The 18452-nt window shown below is 41.1% G+C and overlaps 1 protein-coding gene across 2 annotated transcripts in view; it reads right to left on the minus strand.

Annotated features, from left to right (window-relative positions):
• The window catches only part of Ftz-f1 (ftz transcription factor 1), a 68926-nt gene that overhangs the window by 10666 nt on the left and 39808 nt on the right, over positions 1 to 18452 (minus strand). Inside the window, exon 1 of one of the 2 annotated variants that reach the window (XM_070308204.1) lies at positions 13962 to 17985. In XM_070308204.1, coding sequence (XP_070164305.1) covers positions 13962 to 15090 — 1129 coding nt within the window. In that variant the 5' untranslated portion in view covers positions 15091 to 17985. Of the gene's footprint in view, positions 1 to 13961; positions 17986 to 18452 lie in introns of those variants that run through there. The other variant, XM_070308205.1, reaches the window with a different exon arrangement.

The raw sequence follows: 18452 nt of genomic DNA on the forward strand, positions 1-18452 counted from the left end.
TAATGAGTTCTTTCGTACTATTGTTATTCTTAATTGTCGCTTTGTCGTTAATTTCGCAAGATTACGAACATGTGGGCAAGTTTAAGTTGCTTTTATTGATTAAATTATTTATTATTTAACGAGAAAGAGATTGAAATATCGTCAACGAATCATAATAACGTGAAGTAAGAATAAAAAAATTTCGCTCGTAATCGTCATTTAGTCAATTGTCCTAACGACGGGATTGTTACATTCATATACCGGTATCGGCAATGCTTCTTTACGCTCTTTACTTTCGAATGTTTATACACTTTCGAAATAACCCAATTCGCGGTTCGTATTGGCAAGGCAGTGCGCCCTCGCACGCGTGGCTTAGCACGCGGATCACGCCGGCGCACGTGCGTGCAACGTTCTTCTTTCCCTTTCAACCTTCTGCAATGTTCTCGCTTTCAAGCATGATGGTCATGACAGCCACCGTAAATATGTATCCTAAAAACCGTATCAGAAAAATCTCGTACCAAACTTTCGAAACGAAAATTATTCAAAAGAATTCCTTCGCATTCGCTGTCTGTATAAAATGATTTGTCAAATCTGTCATCGCGCTAAAATCTGTCAATGGATTCGCGAGTAATAAATCGGAGCGACTAGAATAATTCTTCTATATAACGTTATAAGATATTGATATTCGATACTTTTTAGAATTAAATATTATTTCCAAAACATGTATTATATGCTTGAATGGCAATAATCTATAATAGGTCTTCGATACTCTGTCGCCAATTTGAGATTACGCGTTTAAAGGAAAGTATCAAAAATATATTACGCCGGATTTGAATACTTCGTTGCAACAGAGATAAGCAAACTGACAGACGTTATGCGGGCGCAAAACGGAGAAGAGAGACCAAGGAACTACAACAGGGCTGCAAAACGATAATGTTTAAGTTTCAATCTTACATTTACATATTTCGTAGAGATATCCCGACAAAATTTTCCATACACGCGATCAAAAAAAAGAATTAATTTCAATTAACGTTTCTTTTACCGCTTCGTCTGTAAGCCATGACCCCGTTCTACCCTTCCCTCTCCGTCTTCCTCCCTTCCCCTCACCCCCTAACCCCTCAAGCTATGCCATTGTTCAAAGGATTAAAAGCGCGACCCAAGGATCGGGGATTCAACGACGATTCCCGGCATTAGCCGCTCGGTGGCTACCAAGTGAATTGTAACGATTCGCGTGGGCGGCGAATCCCTAACATATTGATACGCGGTGCGATCTGATCGTTGGATATGCAAATCGTCACACTGATGGAATTTATATCCGAGATTGCCGGTCGTCGGAACGAACGTGAATTGCCGTGACCACTGTACTAAAGGCGACGTACCTCTTCAATCGAGTCCAGATATCCGAATAGTCCGAATCCCAGAAAGTTTCGTGAAATTACGCGATTTTACGTATGGTTTACTTTTTTTTTTTTTTTCCCTTAACACCTCGAATCGAATAAATTTTAGCAACAGCTGCCGAGCGAAGAGATAAAACTGCTTGCTCCGAGATTCGCCTCGATTTATTCTACAGGGTAGACGTAGAACTTTCTCTCTCTTTTTCGCATAACTTATCAAAATCGCGTAGAATATACATTAAAATATTGATCTTTTACGCGAGATCAACGATAGAGAGAATTGACAATATTTCAAGTAAAGTTTTATATAAAAATTTTCTTTGCTGGATAAACGCCAAAATATTTGACGTAAACAAACATAAATAAAAAAATCGCAAAAAATTATGTTCCCGGATAAAACTTTCACTGTCAAACTTTGAATTATTGCCATACTTAATTACCGTAAATATGTATCATCGTACAATATCTCATTTTATAAAATTATCAAAACACATTTGATATGAATGTGTTTTACAAGTATTTACCATATATAGGATCTGTGTACTTATTCTAATTTTAATTACAGTATAAATCTTTACATTTTTCAAGCACATATTTTATGAGGAGGAATCATCTAATACAAACATCTAAGTTGATTAATGATACAAATGATTTCAAGCGATAACGAAGAATGATTTAAGATCAATATCATACAATATTAATATTATTACAAATATAACGAAAAAAAAACTAAAATTGTTAGTCACGCGAAGTTAATATACAAACGCGCGCGAGGCAAATAAAAGGAGACGCATTTCTATCGATCCTCGATCATTAGAGAGAAAAAATGATGCACGCGAGTCTCGTTTATTATGCAACTTTACAACGCATGCTTACCGGAGAAGTTCCATCTTCGCGAATTATTCTAGTCGTGTATATAATATATACTCTCGCGTATGTTAAAAAATTTACACATTCAAAGAGCCTGCAGAAATTTTTAATTATTTACACACTAATCGTTCATAAACATAATTCTTTTCTACACACAGATTCTAATTTTTCTTTATTCAACGAAACACATGATATAACGAAAAAAACGACTATAAACGACAGACAAAGAACAATAAATGATAAAAATCATTTTACCGATGCAAGTGGAATGAATTTTCAATGAAATGATTAAAATAAATACTTAGTCCGAGATAACATGAAATAAGAAATAAAATTATATTAATTTTAAATAAAAAATTTTCTACATTCCTTGGAAAAAATTATTCTTCGAATATATTAAATGTTCACACACACACACACACACACACACACACACACACATATATATAGATATCTATATTCATATTAAAGATCGCGAAATAATCTTAAACCCATATACGTCGAAGAAAGCATAGATTTTTAAATTAGAGCGCAATAATGCACAGTAAAACTATCCTATTACCTATTGGCTTCATCTCTCTCGCTCTATTTACGTACACGTAACAGATAACATCGGTGACGGAGTGTATATCGCGGACTATTTACGTCGTTCATTCAGATATTCGTTTGCGTGGAACACTTTCGCGCACGTTACCACGCGACCGCGAGCCTTTCGAAGAGTACAATCTATATCCGGTTTACGGTTCACGTTAATAAGAGCGATCTCGGGACGCCTCATCTTCGATGAGGGAGAAAGAGAGAGTATAGGAGCGCGTGTACGCGTGCATCGAAAAGAAAGGGAAATCCAACTCGGCGAATCTGGTCCACGGGGCCCAACGTGACGTCACATTCTCCCCGTCAGAAATTAATCAGTGACCATGTGACTAAGCTCGCCCAATCGCGCGGCTCTGGGATCCCACCGAGTGACACGACATACTCGGCCGCGGCGACACGATGTTAGCGAGGCGCGTATTGCGAAAGAGCGCGAAAAAAAAGGGACACACGCACACACATTACCCGAACAAAGAGGATGGCAGCGTCCAAGTGCATTTATATATATTCATATTTTTTAGAATTTCTAAAAAATCCTCTTGATAAATATACCAATAAAAATATTAATTAACAATCCCGCATACAGAAGTCTTATGTAGTAAAATTGAAAAATATAATAAATAGGAAAATATCAAAATAGAGAGATAGAGACACAAAAAGCGTATAATAATTCTGATTATACTATGTTTCGAATCTCTCTCTCTCTCTTCGTGTTAACAAAATTTGTCAAAGTTTAAATTAAGATAATAAAAAAGTCAATAAGACTATTATAAGCAAGATCGAAATCTAAATATCTATATCCGTGCACCTGCCCGTCCCGATAGCAGGCGTTTCAATTAATGATACGCTAATACGCGACGAGCTATTATCGCGACGAAATAATGCTTACGTAATATATAACGACAGGGGGACCCCGTCCCTCCGTGCATTCGATGCGAATTCGCGGCATTCGCGTGCGTACGTGCACCCGCAAGCCGAGAAAGAAGTAAAAGCGTCGAAGAAAAGAAGACGATGAGACTTCGCTCAACGAGGGTATTACACAATCTTCTGTCCCCCTCAATTTAACCTTTCCCTCCCACCAGCGCGGCACAAAGGTAGGAGTCGAATACAAGCGTCGGGTAAGACGGATGGATGGATGGATGGATGAACGGACGGACAGACGGACAGACGAATGGACGGACGGACACCAGGTACACACAGTAGGCGCACACAGGTACCGACTTGCGACATAATGCAATAATTATGAAATTCGTGAGTTTCTAAATAAAGGCGCATGCCGCACACGATTTCCGTTATACCCGGTATCGCGTTAGTTTCCCAGGATGACCACAGCTGTGTCCGAGTTTCCGAAAACGTGTCCCCCTTTCTGAAATCTTCACGGACGACGCCCACTGCGGGGGTTTTACGAAATTTGACCTACTTTATTTTTATAAAATTTTACATATTTTTATCATCATTTACGCGGAGTAAAAAATTGTTCATCGCGTTTATCGTTCTTTCTATTCCCCCCCCCCCCCTCTAATGTAAACTTATGTAATTCTCGTTACCTCATGATTTTCGGATTATGTTAAATCTTGACCTGAATCGCTAAATAAATTCATGTTCTTACTTATGTTATAGTCAATTATTATCATCAATCTTAATTTCTAATAAAATTTTCAAAGATTTATAATGAATAATAATATTAAAAAAAAATACTACAAAATCGTAAATGACGAACTACATTTTATCATTGCACACATGTTCTATCTAGATATACCCAACCAAGGCTGGTCATGATAAGTTTAGCAATAGAAGAGGCAAATGTGTGGCGTCAAGAAGAGAAAGATAAAAAATTTTCCTATTTCACTTGACGCTTGATAAAGAAATTAATTTTTCAAACTATTGTTTATTATTTTGCGTAGAGTAAATTGACTAGTGCGATTGTGAAGATAGCGTACAGCTGTTTAAATTTGATAAAAATATCAATCATCTCACGCGTATTTTTATTATTTGATATAATATTAACATTCACATATATGGTAGATCCATTGTATCATAATCATCTTCATCATAATTACAATAATATAATGATACGAATAAAATGTTCACACATTTAAATTAAATTAAATTAAATTAAATTTCCAAGAAAATTTTTATTTAATAATTAATTTAAAATCATAAAACTAGATGTTAAAAAGAAATTAATTTTGAAACACTTATCAAGGAAGAGAAATTTATCTGGAAAAATTTATTCCGATAATAGCAGCAATAGGCTCAAGAGTACAAACTTCTTTCGAAATGTTTTCTTCTCAGATTTAGAAAATTTCACATAAGGAGTATTTTCTTTTAAAAATATTGCGTAAAGAGAAGAATACGCATATCAGGATACATAGTAAGATTTGGTGCGACAGGAGGATTAAAGATGTTCGATAAACTGATAAAAAAAAAAAAAAAAAACATGACTATGCGCGTATATTTTCGTCAGAAAAGTTCAACTTTGTCAGAAACTCAAGACCATGTTCGACAAATGAAAGAGGTAACCGATCGCGAAATACTCGCGAACAATCGCCGTCGTTGTTAAAGCGATCTTGAACACGAATGCGCGTTGCACGACCTTGAAACACAGAAATGTAGAAGATATCCGCGAGTTCGGTGATGAAAAAGAACCGTTTTTGTGTTCACCAAACTGGTTTCGATGCGCCGCGAGCAACCGATCGTTTCGCGCCGCGAGGTGCGATTATAAATTCGCACCTTTTGTAAATAAAATAATGTCGATACACTTATATTACGTTTGATATTTGCGAAATTGTCGTCGGTGACAATTTTTCGCATTTCGTTCCGAATACACGAGCGAATCGACGATGTGGCAAGCTCACCCTTTCAAACCCTCCGTACTTATTAACATTTATTAAAGCTCGTCGCTTACCGTACCTCCGCGAAAAACACAATTAATAGAGCGTACGTAATTTAGTCCGGGCAGATGAAATTTTATCGGTAGACGAAAAATTCTATAAATAAGCTCGATCTTAACAGGGATACGGCCCCGTATTTGACTATCCTTATAAGAGAAAATCGAGTTGGAGTTTCACTTGAAAAATGTCAATTTTCTTTGAAGTTATTTTTAGTTCTTATTGTTATGTCATAAATACTTTAAAGTAAACCATGTTTTCACTTTTTTGAAATAATAGGAAGACTTTTGGGAAAATACCCTCTTCATAACGGTATATTTCAGCAGTATGTAATGGAGATAGTAAATCTTTCCAACAAAAATTCGACTCTCTAATGGAGAACCGTAAAAATTCAATTTTTCCTTTGTAGATAAAATGCCTTGGATATTATTGTAACAAATTTTTCTATAAAACGTGTGACTTGGTGTGAAGTTTCTCTGACATAATGTGACACCCACAGAAAAGATCTCCGGATCTAACGCTATTACTCTTCAATCTATCATAAAATAGGATCGATATAGCGACGATCATATTTATTATTGAAAAAGGAATATTTTAATCTTAAATGGAAAATTCTTAAATCTAGAATAAAATGCCTAGTAACGCCACCGCGTATCGGTTTCGCGCCGACTATTGTGGCGCTAACATCAAGTTATTCTAAATGCAAGAATATATAAGCTTAGATTCGTATACGTTACTCTTGTCTCAAGATAGTAAGACAATCTTATTTAATTCGAGAGAGAAGAAAAGGAATTATCGATTTAATTTTAAAATTGTTTTATTTTTATACCGCATAAGGTTGCGATACGATTAAATACGTCAAGAATATTTTTTGTCTCGTTATCAGAAATCCTTTCTGAGAGTGTATCTTCAAAATTGCTCCATTTTGTAGATTCTGATTCTTAATACCATCAATTACGTTGTCGATAATAATAGTCGAAACATATTTCGACTATCTAAAAGAAACTGCCGGATCTACGGTCGAAAGGCTTTCACCCGTGGGTAATTACATGGACGCGTAAGAAAGTGCGTCCTACCTCAAATTTCTAGATTTTAATTGCGCAATATATAGACCGCGAGGGGCCGAGCGATTATGAATTCAAACGCTAATAAAACGCCTTAAGATAAATTTGTCTTTGTCCGCCTTGAGACTCGATAGATATATTCGTGTATTTTCCCGATCTCGAGGAAGTAATATGTATATCGAGAAATAAGGCCGGTGAAGAAGCAAAATTTGCACATTAATAGTAAGTCAACTTCTTTTTTTTATTACCGTATATATATTGTATTTCTAAGGATACATATTACGCACATTTATCGATATTTTATACAGAATATTCATGTATTTTTATCTCGTATATCAATGATCGCATACGATAAAATGTAAATCCCTATTTACATTTTAAAATAGGGGTTGACTATAACAAAGAAATATTGTATATCTATAAAAGTTCTCTTCCTGTTTTGATACAATTTAGTAAACTATAAAATGAAGAAAAATAATTTTGCGTAACTCGTTATTTTCACTGACATTTTAATTTCGACAAACGAAGCTTCTTTAAAAGTTAAATATTGTACCGAGCACTAGAGATCATATTTTTATATATTTTTTAGTTCGTTTTATGGTGCGTTTAAAATCATCCAAAAAAAAAAAAAAAAAAAAAAAAAGGTAGAAATGTTGGGTTTAATATTTTTTACGCGCATCCGCTTACGACCGCAACACTTTCGACACAGAAAATCGCGAACCGATCAAAAAATCTCTTTTTTAATTCAACATTCAAGTCTCACCATCACGTGAGTCGGCCGGAGAGTTTAAAAAAGTTCCCATGAACGCGCAGAGAAGCTAAGGAAGTTTCGCCTCCTCCTCTATATATAGACACGTTTGTACGAGCGAGCCGGGGAATAAAATTGCTGCCACCGAGCGGAATCGCGACATGTTCCCGACCGCGTCTCGACATGCACGTGCACTCGGTACCGACTACTCGGGGACCCTTTTGTACGCGACAGCCAATCGTAAACAAAGAACGTCTAGTTTCGTGGCGAGGGGTTCTCATCTCGCGTTGATGAGCCGACGAGTATGCGAGCTTGTCTCGGCTCTCGAGTCGGAAGATGACTTCTTGCGCTTCATTTCATCGCGAACGGAAATTACAGTTTTTACCTCTCTATCGATCTCGGGACTCACTATATATATATATGTATATGTTTATTTGTATGCATGTGTGTGTGTGTGTGTCTTATTACGCTGCAAAAGGATTAACGAGCCTCGCTCCAACGTGTTGCGCACGTTCGCACGACGGAAGGCGTTCCCGTGGCCGCGAACGATCGTCATGAAATACTATCCTGCCTTTAAAATCCCCCGATAAAAACGGTATAATTTCTTGACGACACACGCGCGATCCCCTTCCGGCATCGGCTATGCCGACGTATATTTATATATAGAGATAGTTATTATCATTTTTTAATATCGGTCATTACACCAAAACCTTTCCGGTAATAATGAAAATAGTAGCGATAAAATATGTAACGTATGCTGTTGATAAAAATGATAGGTCAACCTTAACGAGAGAGAGAGAGAGAGAGAGAGAGAGAGAGAGAGAGAGAGAAGAGAGAAGAGAATGCTGCGTTATTCTTTTGAAACGAACGATCGAGCGAGAAGAAGATGCGGGGGTGACTTTTATACTAATTATACCGTTATTTCTATCTTGTGTGATATTACTCTATTCAATCTCGCTTTATAATGTTGCGCTATAATAAAAGATATTTTAATAAAAGATCTTATAAAAGATACTTTGTGTCGCGAAACTCAATAATTCTACGATAATCTTTAAATTTTATAAAAAAAAAAAAAAAAAAAAAATTCTAAGATTCTCTACACTCTTCGAATGTAGTCTCTTCTGTCTCACGTTTCTGCCAAAATATATGCCAACGGACAATATATTTCACTCGCGTTGCATTCACTGAGTCGAATGCGAAACTACGTTTTTGTTTATCGCCGCTATTTGAACGTAATTTTGATAAGGAGAGCCTGCCTACGTGACAGTCTACCTCGCGGGTTAGGCTAGTCTTTTACCTCGATATACAAGTTGTACGCGTATATTTACATGCATGAATATTTTTCATTTCAATATTAGTTTCAGCGACACGCGTAAAAAATATTGCTTATACATTTCTAATTAATAAATAGTATATCCCTGAGCGGGAGGAACAATCGCGTGGAAACGTCTCAAGAAATTATCCATTGTCACAATCCGGGAAATATTTGGCTGTTAAGTTCTCCTCAAGGATCAAATGGAGGAATCTAGGCGCAAATACAATATATTATGATAATGAACTATCTGGCGAAAAGAGTAAAATAGCTTCGTCATCGGTACGAAAATAGATAAGTTCATGTACTTAACCGTCGAGAAAATTGTTTGCACCTGCGAGACTGAAACCTGAGCGTTGGCACTTTATTGCGTATATGTACGTGCTTGTAAATTGCGCAAAAGCGCACCGTTTCGCGACACGTTAAATAATATCGGGAGCGAGGAATTTCGTTCTCTCTCGCGCCACATTTAACAACTTTCGATATACATTAAAATGCTAGGAGAATGAGATAAAAAATTGTAATTATATCTTTCTCCATCAATATACAATAATATCTTTCGGTCAAAAGGCTATTCCCGGATCTACGGAGTACGTTAAATATAATATTCCCAATCACAATATTTATATTAAACAGATAAAATAGTCGTAATGATGAATGATTTTATTTAAATAAAAATAAGTTAACGAAACTAATTTATTTAGCAAGATTAGAAATAAATGCGAGATAAGAATACGAATCAATAATTGCCTGCAAAATTTCTTCGAGATTATCATAATAGATTATAAATTTAAAAAGTAATTAATTTCTCGTTAACGCGAAGGAATTACAGTATATATATTTTATACATTTAAGGCATATTAATATTTTCGTTGTAATATCGAATAGACTTTATATTATTATTTAAAGAAAGATTAAGAAATCATATTTGTGATATAATCATTTAGTATAAAGTATAAAGTAAATTAATTTTTTTAGTATAAAGTAAATTAATTTTCACGAGGCTATAATACTAATTGTTACTCGTTACTCGATCAGTATGGACATGTCCTTCAACGCGTCCCGGAAATCTTGTCATAAACGCGAATGTCTCGTCCGACGAGTTCATCGCTGGCACGAAATGAATTCCAAATGAAATTTATAATGCCGTAACGCGAAACCGCTTGTTTTATACCGAACAAGCCTTATCCCCGCGTCGTTAAAAACGGCGAGTTTTTGCTGCAGATCCGTGACAGGTGTTATCGCGCGATTACTACAAGTGTGCCTCGTCGTATTTCCTTCACAATCGCGGCTTCGACAACTCGACTTTTCAATTTCACCGTGAATTATTCGAGAAAGCAGGCACATGCCGATTTAAAAAACCGCGATAATTAATCGAACGTCAAACGACAATCGATTTCCGAGCGATATTACAAATGATGGTATTTTCGACGAGAGTAGGAATATTTATCAAATCTATGACGAACAACGAGAGGGAAAAAAAAAAGTTGAAATATCGAATATAGTAACGACGTCCGCGCGCACACAATAAGAAAAAAAAAAAAAAAAAAATCAGACGGCGATTTTTATTTCCTCGCATTGTACATTTATTATTCTGTCGCAGCGTTCAATCGCGATGACGACATTATCACTTAGCTGCGTGTGATATTACGAGCCGATAATATTACGATTATCAAATTCACGATCTCTTATCGACGATCTCCTTCGCAAAATTGCACTCGTTCGTATTTCAGCTTAATTACTTTTCGTAGATCGACGCAGTTCTTGTCGATAAACCGACCGATCGCGTATCGAAAAACGTCATTTTAAGCGCAATTTTCACCGGCGCGAATCTTATCTTTATATTTGTAGATAGTTAGCGCGCGTAAGGAAACTCTTTCCTTTCGTAAACGCTCGCAAGCACTCTGGAAACTTTCCGCGTTAAGCAATCTCCCTCCCCCCCCCCCCCTTCCATCCCTCCCTTTGCCGTCATAGAAACGTCGTGGAAAACGGTGTGCGAAAGCGGCAATTGCGACAGAGACTGTTTCGAGATTCGCTTAATCGTTGGGCCTTGAGGGCCTAGACCCAGTTACTCGAATTGCATTAGACGCTACAAACTAAATTACCGTCTCGCTTAACAGCGACGAGCCCTAAACTCCGCGTTTTCAAGAATACCACGCTATCGTAAGCGGCGCGATGCGCATCGCAATTGGAGCATCGATCCGACGCATATGTATCTAATTTAACTTTATTATACGGCATATATATACATATGACTAATTCTGTGTATTGACTTGTCCAACTTGTCTCGAATTAAGATAATTAGGAATGAGAAAATTATTATATAGCAAGAATACTCTAGCAGATTTAATTACAATACTTCAATTATGAGAGAGGAGAGATTTTTTGCGCGTAGAATATTTCTCCTTTATACACACACGTATATAAAAATAATGCTTGCTAATTAAAGAAAAATTGTTAACGTAGGCGTTAAATGAGGTCAAATGTAAGCACGTGGAATAATGACGCGTAATCGTGTTACTAGTGCCAGCCGTGACGTAATTTCGTTTGTCCGGCATGTAGTAACGACCGCTTCTTCTTCGTTGACTGAAATATCGCGAGGAGGAGGCGCGGGGGCTCGATCGATTCGCGACTATAAGAGATACGTGCCATCGTTTGCCATCGTCGAGCGCGCGTCCCCGAGCTTCGAAACGACGAAAGAGAGCACAGAATCGCAAAACCTATGTGTGCGTATAACAAGATTAAATTCGTACGAGCGTGGCGCGAAAATGTTCGGTCGGGACGAGACTTGAGCACGACCAACGACAACGATGAGGATGATGAAGACGACGACGACGGCGTTCGCGACGTCCGCGTGCGCGTAAACCACTTTTGACGTATGCTTAACGGCGCAAGCACGTGCGGAGGTATTGCATATATAGGAGATAACATGAGACTCTTTATATATACAATACATACGATGTAACGCCGATGACACACACCGGATCGCTGTGTCGGTGGGAAAACACGGCTCGCGCGGTGAAAGTAAAAGGCGAAATTATTAAAATGACGCGATGCGGTCGATAAATTACGCGAGATTATGTACGCGTCGCGGAATCGGCTATTCACGGAGAGCGCGCTTTTTATTCGTGATAACGAAAAAAAGATTTGCATTTTATCATGCTCCGCACGAGACTATACGTCATAGATAGTCCTTTTTATACGGCGATAATAGATAATAGATATACATAGATTTAATGTACGAATTTAAAGATATGTAATATTTGCTATAACGAAATTTTCCGTTTTGCAAAGATCAACATACATTATTATAAGTTGTTATCGGTTATATACAAAATGCATTAAGTATGACGCTATCATCGCGACTAAAACGATAACCATTATCGTGTAATTTACTTATCGGAATTATAATGTCACCGTTCTAAAATGTTATGTATAGTATACAGGGTGAGTCCAAACGTTCCGACTAGACTTGGAAGTTTTATGAGAAATTTAATTCCGAACAAAAAGTTTCCTATAAACATGGATCGAAAAATACTTCGTTAAAAAGTTAGCGCCCAAAAACCTTTAAAATCATTGTTATTTTATACATTTTTTACAAATATTAGGAAAAGTATGCGTTTTTTAACAAAAAGTATCGAAACAAAAGTTGTAGAGAATTAAATTATCTTTCAAATGAGATCAAAGTTCATATAGTTCCTTCCATAGGTTTTCGAGCAACCGTCGATAGCCGAGAAAAATACTTTCGGTATATTTGAAATTTGTTATTAACTGGTTTATTTCAAAATCTATGGAGCGAACTACGATCACTTTCATCTCATTCGAAAGATAATTTAATTCTCTACAACTTTTGTTTCGATACTTTTTGCTAAAAAAACGCATACTTTCCCTGATATTTGTAAAAAATGTATAAAATAACAGTGATTTCAGAGATTTTTGAGCGCTAACTTTTTAAGGAAGCATTTTTCGAATCACGTCTATAGAAAACTTTTTCTTCAGAATTAAATTTCCTACAAAATCTCAGTCTGGCCGGAAGGGGCACATCCTGTATACAGTTTCACAAAATTATATGAATAAAATATTCTTTTTCGCGACGTAACTATACTGTGTGGCATGCAATAATTAGAATTCTTAAACTATGTATATACACATAAAATATATCTTTTTTTGTCCACACATTATAAGTATCAGATAAAAGTATAGATAAAAAAAATCTTTTCGCGTTCTTTGTAATTTATTATAGATCTATACTCGTTCCGATTCAATGGATTAATTCAATTTTAACAAACCTTCGTTTACATCCGGACGTCTAATAATGTTATACGACAAAATATATTGCGTACGATGTTTTTATGACATTAATATTAATAATTACTGATCACTATTCATTTATACTACAAATTAAATCGGATATTTTGGCAAAGTTATATATATATATATATATCTTCTTAATGTTAATTAAATTTTAACGTTAATGATAATATTTTTCTGTCCTTCGGAGGTTATCTCGCAAATTACGTTGTGATGATGTCAGACGTCACTTATAACTCGGACTATTAAAAATGCAAAATACTATATGCCTGTAGGCATTTTTCTTACATATACGATATATAAATCATCTTTCTAATATACAAATATACTTAAATTCTAGTGTTGTTATTTATCCCCTTTCTGTTATTCCTTTTCCCCGATGTTTATAGCATAAACTTATAATGTGCTTTTGAAAGATTGTATAGAATTTTTCTCCAATTTACTTGAAACTGTTTCTTTAGCATTTTATCTTTTATTATTATTATTTTTTTTTTTTTAATCATCTTGCATTTCCGACGTAGATTTAAAAGTGAATATTACCTAGTGAGTGAACAAACGATCAACGAATGCAAATTTTCGCCGTTAAATCAGAAGATGTTTACGCCATAGCGAATACAAACAAAGCGTCTGTTAACATTCGATTCACGTTCAAGTCGTATTCGCTCATAAGGCGGTAAAGAAAGTTTCAGATAATGTTTGAAAAATTGTTTTCTCGCGTTTCTTTTTTTTTTCTTCGCTGCTCGTTCGTTCTCCGATAATGTATATCTAGTTTAATAGTCTCACTGTAAAAGAGCAACTCACCCTCGAGCTTCATGCCGACCTCGAGGCACTTTTGAAAACGACAGAAGGGACATCGTTTCCGCTGCGTCTTGTCAATGTGGCAGGATCTCTCGGCAACGCAGGTGTATACCTTCTTGTTTTGGACGGTGCGCTTGAAGAAACCCTTGCAGGACTCGCACGTGAGTAAACCGTAGTGATAGCCCGACACCTTATCGCCGCAAACCGGGCACAGTTCTTCGATGATGATGTCCTTGGTATCCGGAAACTCGGACGGGCACGGTATCGAGCCCGTTACGACGCCGACCTGGCCTAGTCCGGGATGGCATAGGGTACCGCCGGTAGGAACCGCACCGGCGGCGACGTTGCCGCTTCCCGATGCGGCGACGCCGGGTCCGCTACCGCCTCCGCTGCCTCCGCCACCGCCTGCTCCGCTGATCGCGACGTTAGCCGCGCCTGGACCACCGGCGGCAGTGGCCGCACCGCTGCCGTTGCCGCTGCTGCCGGTATAACCTCCACCTCCGCCGTTACCTTCCAGACCGGCGGACGTACCACCGCAGGCGCCGTTGCCGCTTCCGGCTCCTGTTGGCGGGAACAGACACGTGTACACCTTCTTGTTGGCGCAAATCTCAAACGACGAGGACGCGCCGCAGCCGCCGTTATCGCTACCACCTCCGCCGCCTCCGCCGCCTCCGCCGCCGCCGCCGCCGCCACTACCACCCCCCGTAGGGGAAAAAAGACACGCGTAGACCTTTTTGCTGCTACACGGCGAACTATTGCGCTTGAAGAAACCCTTACAGTTATCGCACGTAAACAGGCCATATTGATAATTGGACATATTCTTATGACCGCACATGGGACATCGGTTATCATCGGCAACCTCGTAGAAATTGGGTTCAAAGTTTGACATGCCGCCGCCCTGCGATTGCGCCGACATTTGTTGCTGTTGCGACTGAGTCTGCGGCTGCTGGTGGCACATGGGCGACGGCGAACTCTGCGCGCAATTACCGTAAGGCGAGGAGCCATAGTGCGGCTGCGGTTGTTGCTGCGGAGGTTGCTGCCCGGCAGCCTGCGGGCTGCCCTGCGGACTCAGGTGGAACGGCGACATGTTTAGGGATATCAAGCCCGAATGCTGCTCCATCTCCAATAACATATCACCCTTGCGCGAGAAGCAGCGCACGCCGCAGGGACGTGCACGTGTATCGGCACATATATAAATCAGCTATCGAGCCTTTACTTCGGATGCCGCCGTTTGTTCGTTCGTTCGCTCGCTTTCGACTTTGTCGAATCTTTGCCGAATTTCTCGCTGGACACTACAATGTACGATTGCGCGCGTCGATTACCGGAGTATTAATAAATTACATCGACGTATCCCTATTCCCCGTTGGGTTCGTCATGTTCGCGAGACGTCGATCGTAGCGAGATCTCCGGCGAGAGGACTGATGACGGCGCGTCAATCGTTTAACGTTCTCGAAACGCGACCTGGTGCACCCGTTGACGTCGCCATCAATGACAATGATGATGACGACGACGACGACGACGATGTCGATGACAACAAATCGGTAACAAAGGGATAAAGTGGGAGCAGCTATCCCGCGCACACGGGAAGAGAAAACACACACTCTCGGACTCGGTTTCCCGTGGCACGAAAAATATTTATCGATCACTAGAGTCTCACCCTCTCTCTATTTCTTTCTCTCACGAATTACACAGATTTATCGAGAAAAATCATCGTACACCACCAAACGTACACGTATACGAATCTCGTCGCTAAGACTTGACGGGGCTACTACGTCCGAGACATGATCGTAATATAATTGTCGATGCTCGCGCGCCAACAACATTCGACACACTGTCGGAACAAAGCAGTAAACAACACACCAAGGTGCCGTCTGTCACTGTAATCCAACCTTATCGCCGTGCACAATGTAGATGAGATCGTGTTTTACGGTAAAACGTCCGTCCACGCACCACGAACGAGAGAAACGCGATTACTGGCGTGCGGCTCGAGACGGAAGGACGGACACGCGCGAAAACGATGACAAAACGACAATCTGTACCGTGTCAACGATTGTCAACAATGTGACGCGTTACGTTCGATACCGATTGTATACAAAAGCACGCTACGACTAACGTGTCGCGCGCGAGAATACACTATGGATTCGATTAACTATTGTACCGGCACGACACAAACGAGAGTGAGTTGACGAATAAACGAGCGAGATGGATGCGCGCACGATGACGACGAATCGGAGCCCGAGACCGCACGACTTGACAGTTGGCGTATCTGCGTACGACTAGTCGTCTTCTCGACTCGTTGCCTTCCCGAAGGGCCCGCTCTCCCCTCCTCCGTCCCCCTATGGTCGGTACATGGAGTAGGTAGGTAGGTAGGTAGGTAGGTAGGTTGGTAGGTAGGTAGGTAGGTAGGTAGGTAGGTAGGTAGGTAGGTAGGTTGGTTGGTTGGTAGGTAGGTAGGTAGGTAGGTAGGTAGATAGATAGGTAGGTAGGTAGGTAGATAGATAGGTAGAGACTGCCGGGGAGGCCGCCTTTGCGGGACACGGCATACGTGACGTATCACCGCGAGCGTGCAGCGGTAACAACGTCGTGGACGACGACGCGATGACGACCCACGATCGCGTCCCAGGGTGTATAACGAATTGTCGTTGTAAACGCGATGATGCCGCTGTTGGCTTCTCTGTTCACACGTCGCGCACTCCCGTCCCGAGATAACGCGAGACGCGATCGCACGTTACTACTGCCAGCGGGCGCCTTTTCAAAAGGGGAAAGAAGAAAAACGGAGCGACGCTTGTTTCGCGCGCGACGATACGTTTTACGATTATGACGCGCGACGATGCCACGACGACGTTCGTGACGACGACGGTGGACTGGAAAATTTGACGAAACCGTGCACGGAGAGAACGGTGCCGAGGCGCGCACTACTGTCAGGCTCCTTCGGCGTTTCGGTGGGTATAGAGAGAAGGCGCGCGTGTCCCTTTACCGACGGGCAACGAGAGGCGAGAAAGAGAGAGATAGAGACTGAGGGGGGAAGAGAGAGAGAGAGAGAGAGAGAGAGATCGCGCGCACCGAGTGTAACCAACACAGCGCACGGCATAAGTGAAAGTGATTCAGCAGCGCATGCCACCGCGCGCGGCCAGGTACCCGACGCCGAGTGGAGGGTGCCGCCTGAGAGGGAGGGAGGGAGGGAGGTAGGGTCGAGTAGCACGCGGTCGCGGCAGAGAGCAGGCGGACGGATTGCCGCTGGTATTGCCGCGGTCGAAGATACCGATGGGAGAGGGGGGGAGGAAGGGAAGGAGGGAGAGCGGTGAGAAGGAGGTTGCGCGACCGATGGCGGGGGGGGGGATGACCTACTTACGGAACCAGGTCTATGTCGGCCGGAGAAATATTGTCCGCGAGCATGCGAGAGCGTCGTCGATGTCGTCGTCTCGTTGTTGGTACCTTCATCATCGATGCTTCTCAAACGTCTAGGATTTCCAAGTCGAATTTTCGACCATGTACGCAACACGCGGACGAGTTTTGAAAACGAGTAGTACAACGAAGCGATCGGGCTGCGCGAAGCGAAGAGCGGGAGGAGGAGGAATTCTCGCAGTCGGCAACCGAGAAAGCGACCGGTCCTGCGAATGACGTAAGACGCATTCCGCGAATGTGTCGGGCAGGACCGAGATTTTTTTCGGCACTTGACACGCGCGCGGATGAATCTCGAATCGAAGAGGCGAGAGATCAGATTCGCGAGAACGAGTCGCGCGCGCGTCGGAGAAAATGACTCTTGCTTTCAAGAGCGTAGAGAAAGAGAGAGAGAGAGACAGAGAATACCGATACCAGATAGAGACAATATCGTCGCAGGTAGAAGCGCGGCGTGGTGCGGGCCAAGTGTCGCGGCATCGGGCCACGTACGTGCGGACGCGCGCGGCTGGGTCAACAGCAACGCCGTTGGCACTCCCCGGCAGCGCAACCAGCGTCCGCGCCTGTGTGTATACGCGCAGCGGTAGACGTGCGACGCGGTAAGCGCGCGCGGGGTGGGGAGACCTACTGACCCAGTTCGTTGAGAACATGACGCAGCCGCGCGACTCACTCCCTCTCGTCGTATATACCTCCCTCCGTCTCACTCCCATCGCGTCTATCTCTTTCTTTCTCTCGCCCTCTCGTCTCTCTCGTCGCGCCGTTATCGCCGTCTCGCTCTCGCAGACCCTGTCCTTATCCTCCTCCACTCGCGTTCCGTCCTTCTTTCGCCTCCTCCCCCCCTCTTTACGTCCGTTAAGCCTTCTCTCTATTCGCGTACTCTACCTCGTGTGAAAAGACGCGATACCTTTTTCTCTCTTTCTCGCTGTCTCCCTTCTCACACCCTCGCTCGCTCGCTCACTCTCACTTTCTCTCTTCCTCGCACGCTTTTTCACTCCCCCCCCTTCCCCTATCTTCCCTCCTACCGTCTATCCGCTCCTCCGACTCATTTATTCACTCGCCGACTCTCGCGCTCTTTCTCGTACAAGTGACCGAGCG

The sequence above is a fragment of the Polyergus mexicanus genome, unplaced genomic scaffold (assembly GCF_030449975.1).
Source record: "Polyergus mexicanus isolate NDT 795.1 unplaced genomic scaffold, iyPolMexi1.0 SCAF_15, whole genome shotgun sequence".
In the NCBI taxonomy this organism is placed as follows: Eukaryota; Metazoa; Arthropoda; class Insecta; order Hymenoptera; family Formicidae; genus Polyergus; species Polyergus mexicanus.